Raw genomic sequence first — 12,998 nt, 5'->3', positions numbered from 1 at the left:
GGTGTTTTTCCATCTAGTTTCAGATCATCCATGTAAAGGATAACTTGGCAGATGTTTTATGTTTAATAGTCATGTCTTGAGTTGTTCAATATCGCTGACAGAGTAATCAGTACTGTGACAAACGGTAGTGGTGACAGTCTCCCTGAAGATTTCTGTCTTAATATTAATCTGTAGAAGTCTTATCACCATTGATCAGCAACTGTATCATTGATCTTTGCACAAAGATTTTGATATTTCTACTGACTTCTATTATTTAAAGTAATTTGAGTAAGTCATGTGGCAGGGAGTTGAACATAATTAATCCAAGCTATGTTCAAGTTGGTCTTCCTTTTGTAACACTTTTCTAAAATTATCTTCACAAGTAGAAGCTGATCCTATTTGGATGGTTTCCTTTCTGCTCAGATAGAAAGCTTGTATTTCAACTAGATGCTTTTGGGCCGTATCAACTCCACGTAGCAGTTTGAAAGTTGTTGATTAGCAGGAAATTAGTCTGCAGTTGTCTGGGACTATCTCTTTGGTTAGATCTTTCATTATCAGGTAGGTTTTGTCAGATGTTAACCAATCTTCAATTTCAGCGCCTTGCAGTATGTTGTTACACTGCTTGGCAATGAATGGATGCTGATCACTCAATTGTTTCAACCCAAAACCATGTAGTTCATCTAGTGCTAACCAATTTTTGATCTTCCTTTTCTCCACCAATTCTGATGTTATTACAAGTTTTTTCATTTCAACTTTATTTTTCCCTTTTTCTATCTCTTTTATCCAAGCTGCATTCTTATTTGATTGTCAGATAGCTGTGCCCAGAACTATATTGTTTCTTTGTCTAGTATTGGCTGCTTCATTACAGTCTCCCCATTAATAGATTCCTAGAAACATTTCTGATTCGATTGAAATTCTATCTCTAGTGTGCAGCGCAAGTTTAGTAACAACTGATTTTCTTTGCTATGGCTGTTATTTTCTGCTTTATTATTTTCAGTGCTTCTTTGGTGTTCCTTATCTCTAGGTGATATTTTATGAACAGGTATTCTTTGATGTTCTTGTTCTTCAAGTTCTTTTCTTTCCTCTGTTCTAATTTGATTGCATTTGATCTTAGTGTGCTGATTTTATTTTACAATCTGATCTTCCAATTTGAAAATGGCTTCCCCCCCCCCCCCCCGTTTGTTGATTTTGCATCCAAGGTCTTCAGTTATAACTGTACTGTACATCAGTAGGTATATTTCTTGCAATGAGCTGATGCTTATATTCAATATTTTAGTATTGACATATTTTAATACTTGTGCTACTATTGGGGTGTGGGTGTTGTCACAAGCTTCAAAGCAGGCAACTTTATTCTGTCATTTCTGTGTATTCCATATGCTCAGTTATTTGTATCGGTTCCGCTTTTTTCAGATAGAGGACTTCATTCTTTCTGAGGAGAAAGTAGAGGATCTCTATGGGAATGAGAATGGCTCAAGAGTGATGCTGGCTTTCTCTGCTACTGACAGAGCTACATTAATCTGCTATCCTTGGTTCTGTTCTTTCTGATTCTGAATGTTACTCTTTCCAGAATTTGTTTATTTATTTTTTATTTGTCAACAAGTACAAGGAAACAGTTATAAAACACATGAAAAAATGGCACAAATGAATGGATATAAATAAGCAAAATATAGCCATAAACACATAAAAAGGGTACATATAAATGGGATAATAGGACAGGGACGGTAGGCACGCTGGTGTGCTTATGCCCGCCCCCTTATGGACCTCTTAAGAAACGCGTACAGTTCACAGTAGACAACCTAAGGTAAAAGGTATTGGGGGTAAGAGGAACTAACTACAGGATCAGGTAGGGTGTTCCACACATTTACTATTCTATTGCTGAAATCATTTTTCCTGCAAGCAAGATTAGAAGGGATCTAGTTTGTATCTATTGATAGCCCTTGTGTTATTGCAGTTGAAATAATAGTAGTCATTAACAGGTAGGACGTTATGGCAGATTATCTTGTGCACTAAGCTCAGGTCGGAACGTAGACGGCATAGTTCAAGGCTGTCCAGGCCTAAAATTTCAAACCTAGTGGTATACAGAATTTTATTACGAGCAGAGGAGTTGAGTACTCTCAACTCAAGAATAGATACATTCTTTTCAGATCTCCTTTTCTCATTTTGAACAAATAATGCAATTTTTCTTCTAGTAGTCCAGGAGTTGTTGGCTCTAATTGCTCAAGCCCTGAATCCTGTAATCCACTTGTCACCAAGATGTACAGGACTTCCAAAATTTAGTATATAGTCCATGTTGATCTAGGCGATGACCAATCTTCTATAGGTTTCTATAAGTTACATTGTATCATATTCTTTACAGGACACTTTCTTTGTCTGACTTGTCCGATGAGACCTCTCCAGTGTGGTCAAACTTCTGACATTCCTGTCATCTTTCTCAGACTAAGCAAACCTACAACTATGTCAGAGTAGTGCTTCATTAGTGACTGGCTTATTATTGTTGCTTTAAAACATGTATGCCACTTGACTCTCAACAACTATTTGTGACTTACAACAATTAGATAATTTGCTATAAAATCAATAAAACATAAGTTATAAAGAAAAAAAGATGGCAAGTATGATAGACCAGATTGAATGGACCTGGGATCCCATTTCCTTTGCCAAAGACTGAGTGAAAAAACATGTATTCACAGAATCCCTTAACAAGATGAAGGAAGAATTAAGGGACGGAGAGGAAGGGGGAAACTATTGTAAGTTATAATTTGTTGAATTTTATGATGTCCTCAGACATAGGACAGAAGTTAAAAGAATAAAAGGCAGTATATAAATCAGTGTATGGATGTGGCGTAAGCAAAGATGGCTTGCAAAGATAGAATGTTATGGGAAATAATAGTGAATGTTGTTCATGTAAACTAAATACACTGTTCTACCCTCAAATTATTTTGCTTTATTTTTCTTTCTCTTTTCTTTTGTTTTGCCTGTTATTATGCATTAACTTCATGGACAAACATGTAAAATATATGTCACTAAATTAAAAAGGTAAAGATGATGGACAAATTTCCTGGTGTATTAGAATTAAAAATACAAAATACCATATTTTTCAGAGTATAAGATGCACCTCCCCCCCCCAAAGAGCATGGAAATGTTGGTGTGTCTTATACACCGAACAGCCATTTTTGACTTCCTGAAGTCCCATCCCTGCATCCCATTTTTGCGAAAAATGGGTAAAAAACATGCCATTTTCTGCAAAAATTGAGGTGTTTTTGCCTTTCCCCAGCTGACAGAAGCACTCTGTAGGGTTCAGCAGGGCTGGGGGAAGGCAAAAATGCCCCCGTTTTCTGCCCGGTTTTGGCAAAAACAGGGCGATTTTGTCTTCCCCCAGCCCTGCTGAAGCTTGCAGAGTGTTCCTAGGGGCCAGGGAGGACAAAAACTTTTTTCTTACTTAGCTCTTCAAAATCTTGTGTCTTATATACCAGTGCGTCTTATAGTCTGAAAAATAGGGTAATAGCAATATATCTTGAGTATAACCTTTCAGTCTTATGAAAGGACTGATTTTGATCCCTGCATCTGTTCTTAAGACATATACTGTAGTGAAGTCTGACATATAGGAAATAAAGTCTCAGGCATTGGGTCAGATATGAATTTAGCTAGCATCATTTATCAGTGACTGAAAAGAATTTGCAAGTTAAACAATAGCATGTCAATAAGTTTCCTTAATAACTTTATAGATAACATTCTTTCAGTTACTTAATATAATATTTTATTACATATTTTCACAAAATTTTAAAATTGTTATTATAATGTGAGTAAAATAATAATAATCAAAATATTTATTTGACCTGAAAAAAATATCAGAGCATGCTCTGTTAACTGGGCATTAATTCTGAAAATAGGACTGAATGATGTTGCCCAGTTTCTGTAAGACTTCTGGACCAGAAATATTTTAAGTCCCCTTTACATTGCATTTGCCAGTACGAATAAAAAGAACACCTCTGGTAAAATGAGATAATTTAAAAATTGTTGTAAAAGAACTAATTTAATACTACTCTTTGTCCTTGTGTCACTCCTACATGAAATTAAATCCTGCAGAAAACAACACAATCTTTATGTTAGGTCTTTTCACTCCCATCAATGACCAAGAGAAATATTCAGCAATGGCAGGCTATAGTAATTGTAAGAGTTACAATTAGCAGAATACATGGATCACTTGGTGGAGGGAAGCTGCTGTTGCATCTTTATGGGAAATGTTATATGCATTTAGATGCAACAATCACAAGAAATAATTTCTTAAAGTAATTTTATGGATACCAGTGATACTATGTCCTTAAGGAACTACAGGGACATAAAAAATGTACTGCAGAAGATGAATCTTAATCGACAAGTTCATTTAATCTGAATATTTATCTATCTCAGGAACTAGTATTTTACATTTTAAAGCAATTTTTATTTCCTCTCTCAGTATGTAAATCAAGTTATAATACAAATGCCAATGAGGTGTATTTTTTTAAACCTAATCAATATACAGCTAGGGGGAGGCTTGTAAAAATCTTATGGATTTGCATAACAATAACTTACGAGAGTTGTACCATTCTCCAAGGATTCATAAATAACACAGATAAATACTTTGTGTGATTTTTAACACAATTACAATATGGTGGGTAGTTTGAAATGCTTAGGCAAATGTTAAAGTTGTCAAGTTATATTGCAACAAGAATCCTGTATATTGCTGACTATAATTCATTTTCATTGAATAGTTTCCGCATATAAATGAAAAATAATAATAAAAATCATTGTTTCTCTATACCTGCATATTAAATGTGAATGCTGTTATTAAGAGAAGCTTGTGATGATAGGAACAATATTCTACTCTGCAAGCATCAGGGGCTGTGTTAAATGGCAGAAAGGAGCCCATACTAAGCACTTACTCATTTGCCACAGTTAGTTTTAGGATTAAATTGATAGGGCAATCAGTTACTGTGTAATATTCTATTTGCACTTTGAAGTTAAAATGTGCTGTTAGAATTATTGTTCAAAGTCAGATGGCTTTCAGATGTTCATTAAAAGGTGTTGCTACTTCAACGTTTTAAATGTTTTTCTGCTTTCTTTCTTCTTTTCCTTTAACAGTCCTGGTACCTGGGCTAGCTTGGTCCCCTTTCAAGTATCAAACAGGACATCAATTCTGCCCACAAATGTCCAAAATTATGGTTTGAACATAATTGGAGAGCCTTTTCTTCAAGCAGAAACAAGCAACTGAGGGAGATTGAAACTGAACAAATACTATAAAAGAAAGGAAGATGGGACAAAAAGCAAAGAAGAAACTGAAGAAAGAAGAAACATAAACCAGCAATTGCAGCACTTACAATCATTAATTCCCTTAAGATTGAAACTGTAATGGCAAAACAACAGCAACAACAAAAAGCAGGATTGGGGGAGAGGATCGATGATATTTCACTGATGCGTGGAAAGATGCTCCTCCTGAGTAGCCTTTGTTCTATGAAATTCACTGGGAAATAGATGTTCTGTCTCTGACAATATATTTTAACTGACTTTCTAGATGCCTTAATATTTGCATGATAAGCTAGTTTATTGGTTTAGTATTCTTGTTGTTTACGCAATACGCATGGGATCACTATTCCTAGTTAGCTCTCAAAACAAAGGCTAGGAGGCATCCACAGAGCTGCAGGAGAAGGAGGCCAGAAGCCATTTTTTTCCTCAGCAGTCTGGTTTCTAAAAGATTTTTCAAAGAAAAAGAAACAAATCCAGCTTTTAGTTGTCAACCCCAATTTATTTAACTTAGGTCCTTAACCCAGTCTTTTCTTAGTGTGTTATCCAGTTTAAATTTTTCAGGAAGTCATTTAAATAAGCAGGCATTCTATAAAATCAATGCCTTACTTTGGGTAAAAGAAAGTGTTATCTTCTCAAATGACAGTTTAAAAAACCTGAGAAAGACACTAAAATAATTCCCCATGCTAATGAAAACATTAGAGGCAAGTGCAATTTAAAACCTGTATCTAAAGGGGATAATTGTTATAAGTCCTTTAGCCCTTGGACTCTAAATCGAGGGGATTAAAAGACAAGATAAGTTTCAAAAGTATTTCGAACAAATGTATTTTTCCCCCACTTTTGAAAGGGAGGGGTCATTAAAAGGCATTAACTAAATCAAGACAAATCATTTACTTGAGAAAAGGAAATTAATTGAAACACAGCACTTAACATTGATTTAGCTTCTGCCTCTTTTGAGGTATCTTATTTATTTAAAGTTACTGGTTGGATCAAGAACCCATAAATAATGGAAACGGTTTTCTAGAACCTTCATGACAGAGACTGAGAGAGGTAAATCCATGTCACAGGAGCCTAGCTTCTGGTTTACAAATGGGAATGATAGGTTGTTGGGTTGTGGGAAAGGGATCTGAAATATATTTTTTAAAAATGCACTCTTTAAAAAGCATAATGACAGGGTGCTGAAAACTTGCATGGTGCTCTCAGAAATTAGCATTGTTTGACAGATTTCTCATATACACAATATTGTGCATGGACGGATACATTTTGCCTCTACGTCTCTATAAAATAATAATTAAAACTACTCTATCCAGTAATCCTAATTTGCACGAAGTTATAATGTCCACATAACGTGCCTTGCCTTGAAATCTAAAAAGTGACATCACTACACTTGTTTTGCTGCATTTATTATCATTTTAAATCTGTACCATTTTTATGACAAAATATTTTGTACTCCAGATGGGAAAACAACAACAAAAGTGACATCATGGATTTTTTAAGCAGTTATAACTTTATCTCACATTTATAAAGCATATCATGGCTGTGTATAGTTGCCGCTTAAAAATTGTAATCGACCAGCAATATTTTCAGTATTTTGGTGTTTTTCTATTAATCTTTCATGTTTTTTCATCTTCCAATTAATATTGGGGGGAGGGGATTCAAATTTATACGACTTATGCAATACCAAGTTTTGCCTATGTAGGTAGTGCTTTTAGCTGTATTGGTTATTATAGGTAAGTACACAGATTTAAAAGACAAAAGATTAATGTATGCTTTTTTGTTTGTTTGTTTGTTTGTTTTAATTGACCAAAGTGGGTACTGCTATTTTTGCAGTGTGATGAGGTCCTTTTTGTGTACTAAGAGATGGACGGGATTTTTTTTTAAAACTACGTACATATATCTATATATTCTGGGGTGGGCGGGGAGGATTTTTAACACTTGACAGTGTAGCTGTGAAGCAGAGCACCATTGGCTGGGTGAAGGCTACAAAGCAACTCTTCTTCCTACTGTGATTTAAAAACAAAAGAAAAAAAAACTAAAAAAGGTGTTTTCTTTTAAACTTTCCACTTGGGGTGCAAGCTGAAATCATTTCTGGTTTGAAAACAGGCATAGTAATAATGAAAAATAAATAATAATGGATTTTATTGGAGGCAGACCTGATTTGAGAAAAAAATACCTACTTAGAAAAAAAATAATCTCAAGACCCACAGAGATCAAAAACCATGAAAATTTTGCAAGTTATACATCCATCATATAAAAACCTAGTTTGACATTTAAACATCACATAGCATACACTGCCAAAACAGTATGTGCTATGAGACAAAACATCTTCTAAAGATGCTAATTGTATACTAAGTATTGAATTGGATTCAGTATTTGTTTTCTATGAATGGAGGCATTTCCAGTGGGAATTCCATAATGTCGTCTTCTTTGTCCTTTTACAAGAAATGAAATTCTGATTTCCTTTTCGGCATTTCCCAGCATCACTGATTTCTATTGTCAGAGATCAGGCAGGAATGAAGGACTGGATCAGTCAGTGACTAATCAGTCAGTGGATTGTTTTGCTGGATCGGATCCTTTCTATAGCCTTTCTCCCATGTAGATCTGTGCTCCTATATTTCAGTACAAATCGCCAAGCACAAAAATGCACACATACAATGTGTTTGTGGACAACCTGGTTAGATATTAAAATTAGTAATGTAGAAAACTATCAGCTCTGGTGGCTTAATTATAAAGGTTTCCTTCTCTGGATAAAGGATGATTCTATGGAATCACAGCCCCCTTGCACAAAATCTACCACTATGAAATTGTTAATTTCCACACTGTATTTCTAGTGCTGACAAGAACACAAGAGTAGTCAGTCTTACTTTTATGTTCTCACAAAGACCCTAGCTTTTTCTACGTAACTAGTTGTAAAGCTTAGATTAGGTAAAAATGAAAATGATTTAGCCTTACAATCTATTTTTTAAAAAATAACACTTTATACAGACCTAGTGTTGAAAGAATGCCCATCAATTGTATTTTGCACCCAGCAGTAAAAGAAAATTAACCAACTAGCATAATCCCATATTGTCTCCAGGATAGAAATGAATGTAAGTACAAATCTAATGTTAGTATTCATAACTAGCATGGATGTAGGTGTTTTGTCCTTGGAGTCTGTACTGAAATACAAACTAAAACCCAAACTAATATTCAGTCTCTGTGTTTACCAACACACAATTTTTATTTGCCTTTAGTTTCAGCAAACTAAATTGATAGGCAGTTTAAACACCTTTATACCCTTATAAAGAAACGTTTTAAACAGTTTCTAATCTGCTCTTTTCAAGCAGCTATACAAAATGGATGAAAATTCCAAGAGAGTACAGTTTCCCTTCAAATAAGTATAGCAATATAAAAATAAAAATAAAATTATTTTGAAGAAGAGTAACCCAAAAGATTGCCATTAGAGCCAGAGAAGCTACTTCTAGACATTCTATCTAAATTCATGTGAACTTTCACTCCCTCCCCCCAAAAAAGAGCAGTATTTCAAAACACTTCTCTCAACTAAAAATAAGCAATACTTAGGGTTGCTATAAAATAAATAATAAAAATAATCTTGATGTCCTGTTTTGACCCTGGGCTTTGGTGCTAGGCACAATATATCAATCAATTTCCACCTGCATTGCCACTGAATTAATTGGTATTTTACTAGTTGCAGCCTTCTTTAAAATAGTGCTGAGAATTATCAATGCTGAAAGAGAATTAGATTCCCTTTCAGATTTGACCTGCACCAATAAATGCCTTTTTTGAGCAAGTTGCTTCTGTAAAGTCTTAAGGGTAGTTGTAAAGCTGTAGGCTTGTTGGTAAGGCTTGTATTTATAGGTAAAGTAAGAATGAAACCAACTATGTTGGCTCTTTTTCTGAGCCCCTTCGTAAGTGAATTAATTCACTAAATATATGCCTGTTAGGAAGAACTGAAATGTACACACACTTAAGAGTTGGTGGGCCACAAAATGATGCACTGTTCTTTCAGTTTATCCCTTAATGAGGGAGAGTTTCATTAAAAAAGGCTGGAGTGCTGTAGCCACTTAATCCAGAAATAATTTATTTCATTGGGAATACTGAAACCAAGTTGAATTCAGTTTTTAAAGTGCAATAGTATAACGGACAAGCAGAATTTGACAGAACAGTTGCAATTCAATTTCATCATAATCCTGACCTAACTAATACATCAATCAAATGGATGTATTTTTTTATCAAAGGAAAATATTTATAAAAGGCAACCTTGCTATTTTAGATCCACTTTCTTGACATTAAATTACTTGGTCATTTGGACCATAATTCTGACAAAATTTTCAGGATAATGCTCTCTGTGGGTTTTTCTGCCTCTCTTTCTAATTGAAAGATCCATCGTATCCACATCTTCTACACTTCTCTCAGAGCTGAGAATTCCAGTGCAGAACGAAGTGTTAACACACTCTAAATCTAATCTAAATCTCCTCCTTGATCAGGAAGTATATTCTGACAAAATCAAGTCACCCCGTTCTATGTGCACTGTTCTGCCTTTTTCAATTGCTTTGCAGCCTTTGCCTCTAGGCAGTGTCACTGAAGTGTTTTTTCCCCTAGAATGACATGAACAGTTGAGGCTTGACTAAGGAAAAAAAGGCAGTGAAGGAGACTGTACATAGACATGGCAAAATATTAAATATAGCAATATAGTTGTGTGTTCAGGTCGGCAGCTCCATTTATAATATGTGAATGAACCTGTGAAGCTGCAATAAAGAGAAGAACAGAGGATCTTCTTAATGAACCCACCTAGCGTGTAGACAGTAATTTGTACACTGTATAGTTTTGTTAAGATTTTTTTTTAAAGCACCCTCGTTTGTAAAGCTAATTTTTAGCAATTATAATGGAAATGTATGTCATTTCCACTTCTAACGTAAACAAGAATCTTCCTTGTTTGGAAACTGGACTTGGGTTAAAACTCTCCAGTTTCTTAATTTATGTATTAAAACAAAACAAAAAATCTGTCCATGTTACGAGATATTTCACTATGCTTGAAAAGCATAGGTTACTGATCCTTTTAAAAGAAATTGTAAATGGAGAAAAGTTATATTTTATGAAGGTTATTTTGTTGTATTTAGTATTGGAAAGTTGGGTTTTGGAGCATTTCAGAATGTTGGAAGTACCACTGTCTTTTTTTATTAGTATATATGGCCTTTAGCAAAAAAATGTTGTGATTGTTACATGATGGTATTTAAGAGCAGGTTCACAGAGCATCCAGGAGAGAATTTCAGTGAAAGAAAAATGAAAGCAGTACTTATGTCTCATATAGCAGTGTCCTCAGGGAGCAAAAATTTGGATTTGCAATTAGGAGCTTCGTAAGGACTTACTGAATGAGATTGCACAAGGATATACTGAGCTTTGTCAACAGTGCGTGTCCTGTATCTAAGTCATTCTAAATTTTGTATACTGTGTGAGATTGTGAAGGCTGCATCCCACGTTTGATGTACAGTATTCACCCTTGGGAAAGAAAGAAAAAATCTCTACACCCATGCTGGCAGTAATGCCTCCAGCATGACATTGATTCTAGTTTACATGTTCCTGCCAAGGTCTTTTGTTAACATTTGCCAGCTGCATGCTTTCTAGGCTTTTATTTTTTTATTGGGTTTCTATAAGAGATGCTAAACGAAAAACAATGCAGGCAAATCATGTTGAACACAGAAAGCTCAAAATTGAATGTCCTACTCCATGCGGAAGGAGCTGAAACCTGCCTCCTTCATATTTGCACTTTCTGAGAGTTCCCCTGATTTTTCTATCTCCTCAAAACTTTGTGGGTGTGTTGGAGCCCCACAGTCAGAGGATAACACGGACCACTGGGTTTGCCCTTTGACCCAGCACAATGACCCTTGCATCAGCCAAACCTATTGCCATGACAACTCTTGTACTATTTCCATGCCACAGCTCTATTGGTCACATTTGTTAATAGCAAAGGGGACAAAGCAGGAGACGGTCAATTTATACATTTTTGTTGCAATTTTTTTTCCTCAATGGTTGTAAGTAGTTTTTTTTTTTATATATATATATAATAAAAGGGTTCACTAGTTATTACTCCTTAGGATTATCTGTGTGTTGCAATTAAAATGTATGTTGACTTTGTGAAAGGGGCTTCAGTGGCACTCGCCACCCCACCCCACCCGCGCTCATTCAAGCCTCCGTTGCGTTTAGTGCTCAAAATCTTTCCAGGAAGACTCGAAACAAACACAGCAAGCAAAAAGCAACGGACGGCAGCGAGAGCCAGTGCCACTGAATCCACTCTTTGTATTACTGTATTTTTGACAGAATGGTTTTGAAAACTGTGCTACAGGGACTGATGTGGCAAAATGTGTATCTATATGCAGAAGGACTTTTTTAAAAAATAAAAAAGAAGTATGGCTTATTATGCATTCTTCATAGAGGGCATTGAAGTTGCATGGACTTGCGAGAAGTTGATGCAAAATGAGAGAGAAAGAGACAAAAAAAAAAAAACCAGCAAAAAAAAATGTTTACCAAAAAGAAAAAAAGGTGAGAATTTTTTTTAAAAAAAAATGACCAGTGCCTGTTCAGTTTCACAGTCTCTGTTGAGTTCAGTTGTAAATATGTTTCAGATAACATTTACTTCAAAAAAATAAAATAAAAATAGAAAACTACAACATGGTAGAATGTGAGGGGTGACATCTTCCCAGGCTTAGACTTCTCAAGAGCTACATTAGATTATGTCTTCATCAAGCTGTTAATTTGTGCTTATATCATATAGGACTTTAGTGAACTGGGAAGAAGCACCCCAATCTCAAATGATAATTCTCTAAGAACAATTTTTTGTAGGGCTGTGTGTTTCTTTAGATACATTTAGTGCAACTGTAGATGACAAGTAGTCAGTTATTGCTTGCTAGCTACACACCAGGGTTGATCCATTTTAAAACTTCTGGCATGGCCTACCCTTCTCCACTTCTCCCCAGAGCCAGAGGTCCCCAGTATGTTAGATGTACTTCCGTTGGCTTTGTTTTTAAACGCATGCAGAATTTTGGTGTAATGATAAATTTACCCATAGGATGCATATATATACTCTGCAGTTTTCACTTTTACAAAATTGGGACCTCTGGTCACCGGGTTCTTTTGGAAGCCAGAAGGTTTGCAAGGAGAGGTTCTGGGGAGAAGAACTCTTGCTTATTTGCAGGACAGATATGTTCTTTGGAGTACTTTTCATTAGGTTACAAAGCTCAGCTGCCACAAGTTTTAAACTGGTGTAAATCAAGCTTGAGTTAATGTGATTTACTGTTATATCCAGCCTATACTGCTAGCAGCTGCTCATACTGCAGTCAATTACTGGAAGCAGATATATTTCCTATGCAAAACTGTTTAAACAATAAAATGAGCTATGCTACAGCCCTCTGGTCACTTGTGTTTTCTTTTCTCTCCCTCTCAAAAGTAATAGGTTGGTAATATTTTGGAAAAGTTCTTGAGTTGTTGGTTTCTCAGAGCATGCAGTAAATCTTTTCAGTTTTCTGTTTCTTCTGCTTGAGGTTGAAATGAGCTCTGTATGTTCATGTATCCTGCCTTTTAATACACAGTTTAAGTTGGAGAAGTAAAATAGAAAATGCCTAAAATGAAGCAGATATTTCATTTTTATCCTTATTTGATGACAAATAAAAACTGGTAATGTTTACCCCTAAACTGTGTCACTGGAAACCTGACCTGATCTGAGGTCCTTTTTCTTGGTTGGAGCA

The 12,998-nt window shown here is 35.4% G+C and overlaps 1 protein-coding gene across 7 annotated transcripts in view; it reads left to right on the top strand.

Annotated features, from left to right (window-relative positions):
• Window positions 1-12,657, top strand: part of NFIB (nuclear factor I B) — a 234,868-nt gene extending 222,211 nt beyond the window's left edge. For all 7 annotated transcript variants that reach the window (XM_081943227.1, XM_081943221.1, XM_081943220.1 and 4 more), the window contains one exon: window positions 5,098-12,657. In XM_081943227.1, coding sequence (XP_081799353.1) covers window positions 5,098-5,227 — 130 coding nt within the window. In that variant the 3' untranslated portion in view covers window positions 5,228-12,657. The remainder of the gene's footprint in view (window positions 1-5,097) is intronic.
• Window positions 12,658-12,998: the final 341 nt, after the last annotated feature.

This window comes from Natrix helvetica (assembly GCF_964273705.1).
Source record: "Natrix helvetica genome assembly, chromosome: 2".
NCBI classification, from domain to species: Eukaryota; Metazoa; Chordata; class Lepidosauria; order Squamata; family Natricidae; genus Natrix; species Natrix helvetica.
This window is presented reverse-complemented; position numbering and strand designations above follow the sequence as displayed.